This window comes from Prunus avium, chromosome 2 (genome assembly GCF_965620075.1).
Source record: "Prunus avium chromosome 2, drPruAviu1.hap1.1, whole genome shotgun sequence".
Classification (NCBI taxonomy): Eukaryota; Viridiplantae; Streptophyta; class Magnoliopsida; order Rosales; family Rosaceae; genus Prunus; species Prunus avium.
This window is the reverse complement of record NC_142285.1, coordinates 7343999-7360607: the sequence shown is the minus strand read 5'-3', so window position 1 is coordinate 7360607 and position 16609 is coordinate 7343999. Positions and strand designations below refer to the sequence as shown.

General features: G+C 40.0%; 2 protein-coding genes across 3 annotated transcripts; one reads left to right on the top strand and one right to left on the bottom strand.

Annotated features, from left to right (window-relative positions):
* Positions 1 to 1564: 1564 nt before the first annotated feature.
* On the bottom strand, positions 1565 to 2795 carry LOC110745247 (uncharacterized). Its single transcript, XM_088248505.1, has 3 exons — positions 2599 to 2795; positions 1871 to 2444; positions 1565 to 1816 (listed from the first exon to the last, which is right to left on the bottom strand). Exons 1-3 carry the CDS (start codon positions 2793 to 2795, stop codon positions 1565 to 1567), a joined length of 1023 nt encoding a protein of 340 aa, XP_088104631.1.
* Positions 2796 to 10575: 7780 nt separating this feature from the next.
* LOC110768748 (7-deoxyloganetin glucosyltransferase-like) lies at positions 10576 to 12784 on the top strand. Of its 2 annotated transcripts, XM_088247724.1 has the most exons (4): positions 10576 to 11108; positions 11231 to 11534; positions 11991 to 11995; positions 12147 to 12784. In XM_088247724.1, exons 1-4 carry the CDS (start codon positions 10655 to 10657, stop codon positions 12782 to 12784), a joined length of 1401 nt encoding a protein of 466 aa, XP_088103850.1. In that variant the 5' UTR covers positions 10576 to 10654. The 2 variants fall into 2 exon arrangements, with proteins under 2 accessions (XP_088103850.1, XP_088103849.1); XM_088247723.1 differs by lacking the exon at positions 11991 to 11995 and having other exon boundaries at positions 11231 to 11513; positions 12145 to 12784.
* The last annotated feature ends 3825 nt before the right edge of the window (positions 12785 to 16609 follow it).

Sequence of the window (16609 nt, the reverse complement as noted above, 5' to 3'; positions counted from 1 at the left end):
TATTTTTTTTCTTCTTATTTTTATGGCTTCTTCTATCAAAACCGGAGGGGCGTGGAGCACCATGGAAGATGTTTCCATGTGTGAGGCTTGGCTCCAAGTTTGTCATTGTCCCGTGACAGGCAATGAGATGAAATTTTTTCATATGTGGAAAAAAATTCATGCCGAATTTTGTGAAAAAATTCCGGGGTCTACTCGTACGGAAATGGCATTATCTAGTAGGTGGAAAATTCTAAATAAAGAGTTGGGAAAATGGAGAGATGCGTTGTCAAAAGCGATGGAAAACTGTAGAAGCGGGGAAAATCGTACTAACGAGGTAAGTATTTTGTAATTTTCGTTTCATTAAGTTTAATGTCCTAATTTATATATTTTGTTAATATTTATTGCATTTTCAATATTTTGTTAATATTTCTTGCAAATTAAATATTTTGTTCATATTTCTTGCATTTTAAATATTTTGTTAATATTTCTTGCATTTTCAATATGTTGTTAATATTTCTTGCATTTTCAATATGTTGTTAATATTTCTTGCATTTCCAATTGTTTCTTAATATTTCTTGCACTTCCAATTTATTTGTAAGGTTAATTGCATTTCCATTTGTTTATTTTTTGGTTACTTGCATATCCAATATATTTTAAATATTTCTCGCACTTCCATTTTTTTTTGTTAAATAGATGATTCAAGCACAGATGTGGTTCGGTGCAACCGGGGGTGGCAAAAAAAGTTTCAACCATCATGAATGTTGGGATGTGGTGAAATATTGCAAACGCTTCATAATTATTCCCACGGGTCCCCCCGTTGTGTTAAATGAGACGCCACTCCGTGGTTCAATGACATCGGAGTCACCTCTCGATTCCCCTATGAGTGAAGACTCACCCATCGAAAAGGAGCCGAGGCCCATTGGCCAAAAGGCTGCGAAGGCAAAAAAAGCGGGTAATTCAAGTAATAGTAATTCAAAGTTTTTGGAGGAAATTGCAAGGCAAAATGCCATAAGAATTGAACTGGAGTAGAAACGCCAAGATAACGAGATGGCAATTCAAGCCGAGTTTTCACAAGAAAGGGAGTATTTGCGCAAAAAAGATATGGAGAAGACGGATCGGGAAACCATGGCGATGGATACAAGCCATATGTCCCCTGAAACAAAACAATTTTGGAAGCTAGAACGCAGGGATGTTATGAGAAGAAAAAGACTTTTCCAAGATGATGGGCCTAGCAACACGGATTGGTTAAATGATGAAAACCATTAAATTAGTTGGCATACCTTTTATGTATTTGTATTTTTCATGTTTTCTATTAAAGTTGTTGTAATTCATGTTTTTTATTTTAGTAGTAGTAATTCTTAATGACTTGTATTGGATTTCTTTATTTAATAAACAAAGCATTCAATAAAAGACCTTTTTATTCAACATATTCCATACATCAAACAAAACATAATTAAAATAAAAAAAAACTACAAACCACAACCAAACCATAATAAATAAAAAACCACAACCAAACCATAATAAATAAAAAACAACACAACCAAACCATAACTAAATAAAACATAACCAAAGCATCTATGCTCCATCATTCATCTTGATTGCCTATCACCGCCCATAGATGCGCCATCAAGTCACGTTGACGCCTTTCATGAACATACGAAGATTGCATCTCTTGATATCGATCTATCATACGGGTCATGAAACGACCATCCCTAACCAACGGCTCCGGTTCAAACGGTTCTCCACTTGGCCCCATGGGCCTTTCATAAATTCGTGTCAAAGCCGTGTTCATGGGATCCGATTCGTAGACCTCTTCAACTTCATAATCATACTCATCCTCCACAATCATATTATGGAGGATGATGCAAGTCATCATAATGCTTCTGAGGACCTCCTCATCAAACATACGGGCTGCACCTCGAATAATCAACCACCGAGCTTGAAGGATGCCAAAACACATTTCGACATCTTTCCTGTATTTTTCTTGATAGGTAGCAAATAATTTTTCCTTCTGGGATCGGGGATTCGGAATGGATTTGACAAATGTGGTCCACCTCGGGTAGATGCCGTCAGCTAGATAATATCCCGTCTGGTAGACTGTATTGTTGACTTCATAGGTGATATTGGGGCCTTGGCCTCTCAAAACATCGTTGAAGACCGGGGATTGACCCAGCACGTTGAGGTCATTTTGGGATCCAGGAACTCCAAAGAAGGCATGCCAAACCCATGTGTCGAAGCCAGCAACGGCTTCAAGGATGATACTTTTTTGGCCTTTTCTATTTCCGTAATCACCTTGCCAGGCAGTTGGGCAATTCTTCCATTGCCAGTGCATGCAGTCGATGCTGCCAACCATTCCTGGAAATCCTCGAGCTTCGGCTTTTTGTAGATGCTCCATACGCCAACATTCGTATAACAACAGTAAGCTTTTGCTCCGGAAGAAGTCCCAAAGTACCAGTAGCATCACACTTTTGAACAAAGTATGCATCATGATTGCAAATATCATGCATGATTTTATTGAACACATGGGGTGCCACTCTAAATCGCCTTCGAAAATCAACATTAGAGTACAAAGAAGTTGGGATAAAATAATCTTCCAAAAGATTCTTACCCCGAGAATGCCTATGTCTGTCCACATTCTTTCGGCGGCCGACTCGTGAACCATGGCGGCGACCTTGGTTCTCTTCATCTTGCAAAGCCACTGCTATGACAACTTGTTCATCAACTTGTCTCTGCAACTCATTGATTTCATCTGCTCTACGATTTCTCTCATTTCTTTCTCGCTCTTGCCTCTCCAAGCTTCTCCTAAAATCTTCCATTGAGAATGAATTGAGTATGAATTCTAAACTCTGAGAAATGAAAATATAGAAAGATGTGGTGTGAGAGGTATGAGCTGAGCCTCTGGTTTTATAGAATATTTTGGCAAGATAGAGATGCCACGTGGCTTGATTTGATTGGATGAAAATCTTATCTGAAATTTGAAATTCATCCGAAATTTGAACCCAAATTGAGCTGAAATTTGAATTTTGAAATTCATCCGAAATTTGAATTTTGAAATTCATCCAAAATTTGAACCCAAATTTTTATCTGAAATTTGAATTTTGAAATTCATCCGAAAATTGAACCCAAAAATCTTATCCCGAAATTTTATCCGATTATGAATAGTCATGACACGTAGGAACCCGGAAATCTTATCCGAAAATATTATCCAAATTAATTATTGAGGTAAAAAAAATTGTGAAAAAAACAAAAAAATGAATAGTAATTGCCCTTAGCCATGGCAATGGGTGGAAACACAAAATTTACTATTTGCAAGGGCAACCACTATTCACGTGAATAGTGGCTGCCCTAGCCCCCCCTTGCCATGGCAAGGGGCAAATGGGTGGAGTTGCTCTAAATGTACCACACGAGCTCCTATCCTTGAAAAACCAAAAAACTACAACAATGTCATCAATGTTTTTTTTGCCCTAAAAATCATAATGCCAGGATACTAATGGTATTTCACACATCATTCAAATTTAAAAAAATACTACACCTGGTCCTTTTTGAGTTTTGTTTTCTTTCTTCAATTAAAAGCTTTTAGGGTTTATATGTAAAATCAATGCTAGAAATGTGTTTTATTATAAATTTCTCTTAATTATTGGAGGTATATACATGATTCTTGATTGGTTGGGAGTATAACGGTCATGACACCAAATCAAGTTGTTGAGTTTGGCAGTATTAAAAAAAGGGTGATACTGTAACACAAAATTACAGAATTGAAGAGGGGAAATAATGAACCAAATTATCCTTACATCGGCAAGAAACCGAAGTCTAAGTCTTATTCTTTTTGTCTTGATTGATCAAGTAGTTTCCTTGTTGTCTTGATCAACTGATTTTTCTTTGCACACATATTTGTGCGTCGAAAATTTGACTATCTATCAACCAATGACTAACTTCTGGATTATATTATTATAAAGATTTAATCATAATTTGTAGACTATTAGTTATTTATATTATTATAAGTAACAATTTCTACCACTATATAGTTATTTATGTTGCAGGTAAAGTGAAGATTCCTATTTTGACTCTGCTACTTCATCTCATTACCTCAATTTATCTGGCGACCTCCTTTTTTGACATTATCCTCAGTTTCCTATTTTGACTGAGGGAAAAAACAGAGAGCCAAAATAGGACACATTGAAAAGTAGCTCAGTTTTGCTGTATAAATAATCTGCATTTGCAAGCACTGCAATGCACATACAAAAGCTAAGATGGATTCTGTTGGAAAAATGGCTCACCTAAAAGGATACAAAGTTTTTGGCGCTCAAAGGATGATTTTGAATCTGCCTAAAAGCGACCGGTCGCTGGACATTTGCGACCGGTCGTTTTGAAGCAGATTCGAAGTCTGGAGCTAAACCAAGGAGCGACCGGTCGCTAGTTCTTTGCGACCGGTCGCAGGAACATGAGCGACCGGTCGCTTGACATTTGCGACCGGTCGTTTAGAAGCAGATTCAAGGTCTGGAGGAAAAACCAAAAGCGACCGGTCGCCAGTTCCTGGCGACCGGTCGTCCCAGTCGTGCTGTGACGATTTCTTACGTGTTTTCAACTGTGTTTTCGATGGCTATCGCTTTCCACAAGATTTCAGAGGCTTTGTGGGTCACTTCTGAGTTAAATGAACGTTGACTACCTGCTGGATAGTTGGGAGAGCACTCATGGCTAATTGGTTATCTTATTTCAAAGATATCATTCTCCATTTTCTGGTGTAAGTGGGAGGTGGCTGAGTGGGATTGTATTACCTACTTGATCTGACCCTTAGTCTAAGTGGTGACTAAAAGGAAAGAACGTGGAGGACAATCAGATATCCTATCTCTTGTCCATTGGCTTGTGTAGGTAATGGGATGAAGTAAGATAACACAAGAGGAGAAAACAAGTTGGATAATTAGGAAGTGGCTGAAGCAGAAGTTTGTTAGTTTCTGGTGATAGGTTTCAGTTTGTCAAGAAAGCCAAGGGGAGAGCAAGAGAGTTCTCTAAGTGTATCAAGGTGTTGAGCAAGGGTGTGAGAGAAACAGATTGTGAGGGTAGTGTTCTAAGGGGGTTTCCTTTGTAAACCAAAGTTGTAACCTATCTTCATTAGTGAAATTTCTCAAGGTGATCACCAAAGAGGATGTAGGCAATTTGCTGAACCTCTATAAACACTTGTGTCATTTGTGCTTGGTTAATTTCTGTGTGTGTGTGTAAGACTCATCCATCATTGAGTTCTTTGTCTAAAGTCCATCAACAACAAGATCTTTAAGGGCAGTGAGTTAGTCATTAATTCACAACAAGTGGTATCAGAGCTGTGTTTGGCAGCTGGAGCTAGTTCTTCTCTTGGAGTGCTAGTGTGTTGAAGATGGCAAGTGACATGGAAGCTGAGAGTGGTAGCAGTTCACAGCATCTGAAGCCACCACAGGCAGCAAGCATGAAGGTGAAGTTAAAGCCTTTCACAGGGAAGGAGAACTTCACTCTTTGGCAACGAAGGATGAAGTCAGCTCTTACACAACAACAACTCCATGTTGTGTTGGTTGGCAAGGAGAAGAAGCCAGCAAGCATGACGGATGATGAGTGGGGAGTTCTTGACGAGTTAGCCAGGGGAGCTATCGAAAACTATCTCTCCGATGAGGTGCTCATCAACGTGATAAAGGATACAGCGAAGCAAACATGGGAGAAGCTCGAAGAGATGTTTGCAGGGAAATCGTTGTCTAACAAACTCTTCCTCAAGGAAGAACTCCTGAATCTTAAGATGGAGGAGGGAGGAAATCTAATGGAACATCTAAGTAGTTTCAATAGATGTGTTGCTGACTTGCAGAGAATGGATGTAATTTATAGTCCGGAGGATAAGGCTCTTATGTTGTTGACATCCTTGCCTCCGTCCTATAAACACTTCCGAACCACTCTTATGTTCGGAAAGGTTACTCTTGATTTTGAGCCTGTGGTGCAAGACATCATGACACACCATAGGATGACTCAACGTTCGGGAGAAAACTCTCAAGGCGAAGGTCTAGTTGCAAAGACCGGAGAGAGAGGCCGTTCAAAGAAGCGTGAAGGCAAGAAAGGCAATAGAGGAAGGTCCAAATCCAAGGCGAAAGATGGTTGTTTCGAGTGTGGGTCAAAGGAGCATTGGAAAAAGAATTGCCCCATATGGAAGGAGAAGAAGAACAAAGGGAAGAATGCAGCAAACACAGCTGAGGATGTCACAGAAAGTGATGGTGAGCTTTTGTGTGTTAATAGCAATGTAAAAACAAATGCATTGGCTAATTCTTCAAGGTGTTCCTCTTCCGATTGGATTTTGGATTCCGGGTGCTCATATCATATGTGCTCAAACAAGGAGTGGTTTGACACGTATGAGAAAGAAGATAGCAGTGAAGTGATGATGGGGGATGGCTCAATGTGTAGAGTCAAAGGCACTGGTACAATCAAGGTGAAGATGCATGATGGGGCTGTTAGGACGCTTGGAATGGTAAGGCACATTCCAAAGTTGCGTAAGAATCTCATTTCCCTTGGAACTCTTGATAAGAATGGTTATTCATTCAAAGCAAATGGAGGGAAACTCATAGTCTCAAAAGGTTCACTTGTGATTATGAAGGGGGAGATTCAACCTAACTGTCTATATAGGTTGTATGGTACAACAATCATAGGTGGAGCAGCTGTATCTACAAGCAAGGACTCGGAAGATGAAACTCAGCTTTGGCATTTGAGGCTAGGGCACATGAGTGAGAGGGGCATGCAGGAACTACACAACAGAAAATTGTTGAAAGGTGTTCAAAGTTGCAAGCTTGAGTTCTGCAAATTCTGTACCATGGGAAAGCAATCAAAAATAGCTTTCAAGCAGCGAAACAAAGAGGAAGAAAGCACGGGTGTGCTAGATTATATTCACACGGATGTATGGGGGCCATCACCGGTTAAATCAAAGGGTGGAGCTCGCTATTTCGTGACTTTCTTGGATGATTTTTCCAGGAAGGTTTGGGTCTACTTCATGAAGGAGAAATCTGAGGTCTTCACCAAATTCAAAGAGTGGAAGGCGGAAGTACAGAACCTAACCGGAAGGAAGATCAAGATCCTAAAGAGTGACAATGGTGGTGAATATAAGGACAGCAAGTTCCTTGAGTTTTGCAAAAGTGAAGGCATTAAGAGGCACTTTACCGTGAAGAAGACACCCCAACAAAATGGAGCTGCGGAGAGGATGAACCGAACTCTCATGGAGCGTGAGAGATGTATGAGAATTCATGCAGGGTTGCCCGAATCTTTTTGGGCAGAAACGGTTAACCACGCTGCCTATTTGGTTAACCGATCGCCTTCAAGAAATCTTGAGTTCAAGTGTGCAGAGGAAGTATGGTCTACTAAGTCAATCGATTATTCGAATCTTAAGGTGTTTGGGTGCAGTGCATATGCACTTATTCCTAGTGATGAAAGATCCAAGTTGAAGCCAAAGTCTCTTGAATGCATTTTCATTGGATTTGAGAGTGGTGTGAAGGGCTACAAGCTATGGGATCCTGTGAACCACAAGAAGATACTCAGCAGAAATGTTGTGTTTGATGAGAAGACCATACCTATGAACAAAGTCAAGAATTCAGAGGCAAAGGAGGATGTTGTTGAGAAAGAAACAACCATTGAAGTTCCACTCAAGAAGGTGTCAAGAATGACTTCACGGAAACAGCCAACTGAAGACGTTCAGGAGGAGGTGGAGTCTGACATTGAAGAGGAAGAAGCTGGGCAGCATCAACAACACACTCAAGAAGAAGAAGAGGCTCAAGAACAGGTGGAGCCATCATCTATAGCTCGATCCAAGCCCAAGAGAACCATCAAACCACCTCAAAGGTTTGGATGGGAGATGGATGCAGTTCACTATGCCCTAAATGCTAGTGAAGAAGAACCAACCACGTTCCAAGAAGCTGTTGAGAACAAGGAACGGGAAAGTTGGATGGAAGCTATGATGCAAGAGATGGAATCTCTACACCAAAACTCAGTTTGGGAGTTAGTTCCTAAACCCAAAGGTCGCAAGGTTATTGGCTGCAAATGGGTGTTTAGGAAGAAAGAAGAAATGCATGAGAAAGGTTCCACCTTATTCAAAGCTCGGTTGGTGGCAAAAGGATTCTTGCAAAAGGAGGGAGTTGATTATGATGAAATCTTCTCTCCGGTGGTGAAACATACTTCTATACGACTACTACTCTCCATAGTAGCACAAGAGGACATGGAGGTGGAGCAAATGGATGTGAAGACTGCTTTCCTTCATGGGGAATTGGAGGAAGACATCTACATGAGCCAACCTCAAGGGTTCATTGAAGCAGGGAAGGAAAATCTGGTTTGTAGGTTGAAGAAGTCTTTGTATGGGCTGAAGCAATCTCCAAGACAGTGGAATAAATGCTTTGATTCTTACATGATGAAGATTGGGTATAGAAGATGTGAATCTGATTGTTGTGTTTACTCTCATGCATTCAAGGATGGTAACTTCATCCTTTTGCTTCTTTATGTTGATGACATGCTAATTGCATGTAAGGACATGTCAAAAATCCAGAATTTGAAGACATTGCTTGGAAGGGAGTTTGACATGAAGGATCTTGGTGCTGCACAAAAGATCCTAGGAATGGAGATAAGGAGAGACAGAAAGGAAGGCAAGTTGTGGCTGTCACAAAGCAAGTACATTTCCAAGATACTTGAAAGGTTTAATATGATGGATTGCAAACCGGTGTCTACTCCTTTGGCGGAGCATTTTAAGTTAAGTGCAAAAGAATGTCCTTCTACGAATGTGGAGAAGGAAGAAATGAGTAAAGTTCCATATGCAAGCTTGGTAGGGTGTCTCATGTATGCAATGGTGTGCACACGCCCCGACTTAGCCCAAGCCGTTAGTGTGGTGTCAAGGTATATGGCGAATCCTGGAAGGCAACATTGGACAGCAGCAAAATGGATTCTCAGGTACTTGAAGGGCACCAAAAGGCTTGGGATATTGTTTGAAAGACAACAAGGAAAGGCATGTGTGTCGGGGTATGTAGATTCTGATTATGCAGGAGATTTAGACAAGAGGAGATCCACCACAGGATATGTCTTCACTTGTGGTGGAGGACCGATTAGTTGGAGAGCAGTGTTACAATCGGTTAGTGCCTTGTCTACTACGGAAGCGGAGTATATGGCGTTAACGGAAGCTTCAAAAGAAGCGGTATGGCTGAAGAGATTGGCAAAGGAATTCGGGATAGCTCAAGACTTGGCGGTGATTCTAAGTGACAGTCAAAGTGCTATTTGCTTAGTGAAGAATCAAGTGTTCCATGGGAGGTCCAAACACATTGATGTGAGATACCACCGGATTAGGGATTGGGTGAATGATGGAGACATCACAATAATGAAGGTTCATACAAATGAGAACGCTTCAGATTGCCTAACAAAGCCAGTCACAGCAGCAAAGTTCAAGCATTGTTTGAGCTTGCTCAATCTTGTTACATGCTAAAGATTGAGGTGGAGTTCTTGAGAGTTATCAGGGCGATTCTCAAGACATTACAGATGTCCTGGAAGGCAATGATGTCCACAAGGAGTATTAGGCTCGCCATGGTGGAGATTGTTGGAAAAATGGCTCACCTAAAAGGATACAAAGTTTTTGGCGCTCAAAGGATGATTTTGAATCTGCCTAAAAGCGACCGGTCGCTGGACATTTGCGACCGGTCGTTTTGAAGCAGATTCGAAGTCTGGAGCTAAACCAAGGAGCGACCGGTCGCTAGTTCTTTGCGACCGGTCGCAGGAACATGAGCGACCGGTCGCTTGACATTTGCGACCGGTCGTTTAGAAGCAGATTCAAGGTCTGGAGGAAAAACCAAAAGCGACCGGTCGCCACTGGCGACCGGTCGTCCCAGTCGTGCTGTGACGATTTCTTACGTGTTTTCAACTGTGTTTTCGATGGCTATCGCTTTCCACAAGATTTCAGAGGCTTTGTGGGTCACTTCTGAGTTAAATGAACGTTGACTACCTGCTGGATAGTTGGGAGAGCACTCATGGCTAATTGGTTATCTTATTTCAAAGATATCACTCTCCATTTTCTGGTGTAAGTCATAGGTGGCTGAGTGGGATTGTATTACCTACTTGATCTGACCCTTAGTCTAAGTGGTGACTAAAAGGAAAGAACGTGGAGGACAATCAGATATCCTATCTCTTGTCCATTGGCTTGTGTAGGTAATGTGATGAAGTAAGATAACACAAGAGGAGAAAACAAGTTGGATAATTAGGAAGTGGCTGAAGCAGAAGTTTGTTAGTTTCTGGTGATAGGTTTCAGTTTGTCAAGAAAGCCAAGGGGAGAGCAAGAGAGTTCTCTAAGTGTATCAAGGTGTTGAGCAAGGGTGTGAGAGAAACAGATTGTGAGGGTAGTGTTCTAAGGGGGTTTCCTTTGTAAACCAAAGTTGTAACCTATCTTCATTAGTGAAATTTCTCAAGGTGATCACCAAAGAGGATGTAGGCAATTTGCTGAACCTCTATAAACACTTGTGTCATTTGTGCTTGGTTAATTTCTGTGTGTGTGTGTAAGACTCATCCATCATTGAGTTCTTTGTCTAAAGTCCATCAACAACAAGATCCTTAAGGGCAGTGAGTTAGTCATTAATTCACAACAGATTCCACAGAAGTAGCTACTAAGCCACATGCTGTTTGCATTCCAGTTCCTGCTCAAAGTCATATAAAGGCAATGCTTAAATTTGCAAAGCTCCTCCACCAAAGAGGTTTTCATATAACCTTTGTTAACACAGAGTTCAATCACAAGCGCTTTCTTAAATCTCTAGGACCCAATTCCCTTGATGGCTTGCCTGATTTTCAATTCGAAGCCATCTCGGATAGCCTTCCGAATTCAGATGAAGATGCCACACAAGATGTCACCTTGCTTTGTGAATCCGTCAGAAAACAAAATTTCTTAGCTCCCTTTCTTGCCCTCCTTGCGAAACTCAACAATGATGCCATGTCAACATCCAGCAATCCTCCTGTGACTTGCATAGTTTCAGATGGTTTCATGTCCACGTTCACAATCACAGCTGCTGAAGAAATCGGAGTCCCTATAGTCCTGTTCTACACTATAGCTGCATGCAGCTTCATGGGAATTAAACAACTTCGCACTGTGGTCGAAAAAGGACTTGCTCCACTCAAAGGTGAAATATATAAACTATTAATTGAAGCAATTGTTGTTTAACTTATGGTTAACTCTTAACTGCTTGTTTCTAAACATGCAAATGAAATGTTTCTTCAATTGAATTTCATTTGTCTAGTGCAGATGAGAGCTGTTTCACAAATGGCTATCTGGACACCGTAATAGATTGGATCCCGGGAATGAGAGATATCCGTTTGAGGGATCTCCCGACCTTCTTGGAAACCACAAATCCGGATGACATTGTATTTAACTTCGCCATGGAAGCAACCGATAGAGCTCATGAAGCTTCAGCAGTTGTTCTTCATACTTTTGATGCCTTGGAGTCAGATGTTTTGGATGCTCTCTCATCTATGCTTCCCCGTGTGTACACCGTTGGCCCTCTTCAATTGCATCTCAATCACATACCAGAACTGTTGAAACCAATTGTGTCCCACATCGGAGAGAGGGAAGGAGAAAGAGTACTTTAAATAGAATTACCCTACTCCAACTAATACCGAGGCCTTTTGTGATAAAACCTCACAACTGAGGATTGTGCAGGTGGTAAAGTGGGGACAGTATCGGTGTTGTTGGAGTGGGCCCTCGGCCCGTTAACCTGGAAAATTTGACATGGTATCAGAGCCAGGTTGCGGGCCCGTACTTGCCACGTGATGGGTGGGTCCCCGTTTGGCCCCGCGCGATGGGTGAGTCCCCATTTGGCTCCATGTAGGCCAAAGGTGCCACGTGATGGGTGGGTCCCCGTTTGGCCCCGCGCGATAGGTGAGTCCCTACATGGCTCCACGTGGTTGCCGATGTGTGGATCTCCACGTGTGACCCACAAAATGGGGTCTCACGTGCGGGGGAGTGTTGAAACCAATTGTGTCCCACATCGGAGAGAGGGAAGGAGAAAGAGTACTTTAAATAGAATTACCCCACTCCAACTAATACCGAGGCCTTTTGTGATAAAACCCCACACCTGAGGATTGTGCAGGTGGTAAAGTGGGGACAGTATCGGTGTTGTTGGAGTGGGCCCTCGGCCCGTTAACCTGGAAAATTTGACAAGAACACCCTTTGAAAATGGGATACAGTCTATGGAAAGAAGAAACTGAATGCCTCGAGTGGCTAAACACCAAGGCACCAAACTCAGTTGTCTATGTGAATTTCGGTAGTATAGCAGTCATGACACCAGAACGGCTTGTAGAGTTTGGGTGGGGACTTGCAAATAGCAAGCGTCCATTCTTTTGGGTAATTAGACCTGATCTAGTTATTGGAGAATCCGCTATTTTGCCGCCAGAGTTTGTGGCTGAAACTAAGGAAAGAAGTCTAATAGCTGGGTGGTGCCCACAAGAGCATGTCCTTAACCACCCATCAGTTGGAGGATTTTTAACGCACAGCGATTGGAATTCAACGGTTGAGAGCCTTACTGCAGGAGTTCCTATGCTCTGTTGGCCATTCTTCGCAGACCAGCAAATGGACTGTCGCTATACTTGCAATGAATGGGGCATTGGCATGGAGATTAGTAATGATGTGAAGAGGGATGAGGTAGAGAAGCTTGTCAAAGAGTTAATGGAGGGTGAGAAGGGTAAGAAGATGAAAAATAAGGTCATGGAGTGGAAGAAACTTGCAGAAGAAGCTACTGGTCCACATGGTTCTTCATCCACAAACTTAGACAATTTAGTGAATCAAGTGCTATTAAGATAAAGTTAAAGATTTTTCCATAAGAATATTGATGTTAATTATCATTTCCATAAGAATATTTAGACAACCTGTTACTATATCTAGAATTTAATTCTGATTAAGGTTTCACTATGCTTAAAGCCTTCAACTCTAAAGTCTCATTATTCTGATTAAGGTTTCACTATGCTGAGCTTCTTTTTTTGACATTCTTCTTTGATCTCCTATTTTGGCTGCGCTCCATGCATCAATGCTTATCTGCAATTCTGCATGTGTCATATTCTCTTCAACAGTTTCTTCACCTCAGTAAGGATTGGAAAGAACAAGAAAAAAAAAAGAGCAGTGGAAGTGGAAGAAACAGCAATTAAAAACTGCTTCAGTTCGTCGGGTTTTCTCCCAAACTGAGGTTCTAAAGGGAGCGCAGATGGCCTGGGAAAAAAAACGGTGGCTTTTATTTTGTGTGTGGAAATTGAGTTTGATTCTAAGTGTGCCATCTGTTTAGCTTTCGGCATGTGTTGAAACATTAAGTTGATGATGGTGATATGGCTAACCTGGGCCTTACCATTGAATATTTTTTTTTTTTGGGTAAAAAGTTAGGTCTTTTTTTTGTGTGGACAGAATTAGAAGGTCCTTACGATTGATTTGGCTCCTAGGAAACTTGTCATCCCCAGTCTTTTTTATTTTATTTTTAATATAAGCGATAATCTAAACTACGAAGGGGGAGGTAGTTTCTCGACACATACACTACCAAAGTGCCATAGGGATTTGAACTCGAGATCATTGGTCTGCTTATCTAAACCCTTTAAATTGGGCTAGACCTCGTTGGCCACCCCAGTCTATTCTTAATTTGCTTGTTGAGGATTGTGTAAGGTTTTGTAATTAGGAGCAAATTATGGTTCACTAGTATTCGATGTGAAAACAAGGGCAGATCTACGTGCCACTCCAACCCAATGTTGAATTTTTAGAATATACAAACTTAGGCAGTTTCTAAATAAATCCAACCATTGGATTGACTAGAATCCATGTAATGCAACTTTGGAGCCCGTTTGATGCATTTTTATAATAAGGATAAGTACTTTTTTATATAATAAATATTGTTGATAGGTGGTCATGTTGACCTCACCACCTCCTAAAATAAGGCCCCACGAGCCTCATAAAGGTAAATATAATAGATTGTTTATTATATAAAGGTGAATGATAATTTCCTTTTGGACTAACGACATTTCACTCTACTGAGGTTTAGCATTTGTATCGAAATGGGCCCCGAGGTTTCAATTTCATCGATTCCAAATCCTGTCTTAACATCCTCAATACTTAATATATTTCATCTAAAGCCAAGCAAGAAAAGAGCTGGCACTTTTAAAGCACCACCAACCTCAACTTCATGTCATGCTATATCAACTGGTGCTTCAACTGCAAGATCAAATGGTGTAGATTGAAGCATAATGAAGAAAGGGATCATTAAGGTATAAGGTTGTTAGATAAGCGTTTTGTGATGGATTAGATGGTTTTTGTTGTTGGTTAATTGGTCCTAGGGTTTAGGCCTTGTTGTTTTTGGTAAAATGATCTTGTATAACTTAATGACTGACCTTTTTCGATGGATGTAATGGCATTCACATAAGCTTGAACAACTGTGATACATCCACTACTTGTCATTTTGGGATGGATTTGAAACAACTTGAAATACGTAATTGTCAATGTTATTATCTGGATATTTTCAAACCATTTTGAATGGAAGATTGTCTAAGTTATTCTCTGGATATTTTGACTTCATTTTCAACATCTATTATTTCATAACCATTAATGTTGGGGGTGTATTCAATAAAGAGTTTAAAAGAGTTTAAAAATCTAGATGTATTCAATTAAAATTTTAAAAGAGTTTGTAAAAGTTTGGGTGTACTCAATTCATATTTCAATTGACTTTAAAAAAAGACATCGAAATCTAGGTGTATTCAATTATGACTTTTTAGAAGTCAAACCAAGTTTAGGTGTGTATTCAAAAAGTCATTTATTTTGAAGGAATTAATAAGTTGCCTGATTTCGTTAGAATTTAAAGTGGTAAGTATAAATACAAAAGGCCCTGAGAAATCTTATGTCAACCCTAGGAACTTTGAAAGTGCTCCACGCACTACCAAAAAAATGAGTATTTGGGGCATTTAATATTCGCCTCAAAAAGCACTTGTAGAGGCAGATATCTTGCAAAACCGCCCCTAATGAGAAGGAGGGGCAAAAAGAGAATGGACCCCTAATACAGGCGCCTCTATTGTTAATAGGGGCAGAAAATCTCAAAGATCCGCCCTTAGTATTTGTGTTGCCATGTTGGCAAATTACATTAAAGGTCTTCATTACAGGCGCAAACATCCGCCCCTAATACTTTCAATTATTAATTTGAAAAAAAAAACACACAAAACACAAAAGCCGCTCAACTCGAACACAAATTTTGTGTTTTGAATTCAAAATTTACAAAAACAATCGAAATTATTCTTCTTTCCCCCTTTTCTCTTCCATACAAAGTTTGAATTTCAAACCCACATCCACTCAACTCGAACACAGCTTTACAGAGGAAATCTCTAAGCGTTTCTTCTTATTTTACTGCAGCACACAGCATTTCAACGATTCCTCTTTTCTAGATCAGCAACTGTTAATTAACAATATATCAACAATTAATAGACTAACATTAACCAAAATTTTAAACAAAAAAGAACAGTCGTATAATTTGTATGAACAAACCTTGAGGAAAAATCAATCAAATGATTAAAATTATCCAAGAAATTATTCACCATTCCACTTCAAATTCTTCAAAACCTGTGGAATGTACCTGCAAAAATGAAAACTTCAAAAAGAATAAAAAAACATGGATTAAAGAATACAAATTGAGTTTTTCTTTTCTCTATTGCAAACCTTTCTTGTGCTCTTTCTTTCACTTTCTCGGATACACCAAGTGAATATTGCAAGGGAGAAAGAATAAGAAGAAATGGGAAAGAAAAGACGACGAAGAATGAAGAAAAGAAGAGAGAACGATTTCAGAGCTAGACAAGAGCAAAAATGAAGGAACAAAGAGAAGAACTAAGAAAGAATGAAAATGAAAAGAAAAAAAAAGAGATGAAGGGTTGTGCGGCGCTGGAAGAAGAGGAAGAGAGAAATAGGGGAAGTGGGTGCGTTGGTGTTGGAGAATTAGGGTTTAGATTAATCTCTTTTTTTTTATATACTAAAAACAGCCCCTGAAAAGAAATAATTAAATTTAAAAAATAAAAACATTCATCCGCCCCTAATAAAAGTCATTAGGGGCCAATCTTATTCGCATCTAATAATTGAACTTTATAGGGGCTGTGTTAAGCGCCCCTATAGGTAATAAAACTAATAGAGGCATTTACTATGCGCCCCTATTATTGTTATAGGGGCATGTCCATATTTCCGCCCCTAATAAACATTAATAGAGGCAGATCCTTATTTCCGCCCCTAATTTACTGCCCCTGATACTCACGTTTTTGGTAGTGACGCTTTCTAGTCTTTGAATGTGTGTGCTTGTCAAGTGGAAGTAAAAAAATCTCCTCTTTTTCTACTACGCTTTCATATATGTATGATCTCTCATCTTCCCAATAGTTGCTGTTATTGTACATCTCATATATCATATACCTTCAATATCGATAGTCTTTGAACGTTTGTTTCTCCTTTTTCCCAATAGTTTTTGTTGCTGTTACAAATAAAAAGTTCCAATCTCTTCTCTTTGAATAGTTGATGTTGCTATACATCATATAGCAATGTACAGTAGCATCCCAATTATTTTTTCTACTTTTCCTTCTTCTTGTTTTATTTTTTGTTTTTGTTGTTGTTATTTCTTCGTTTCTCCAT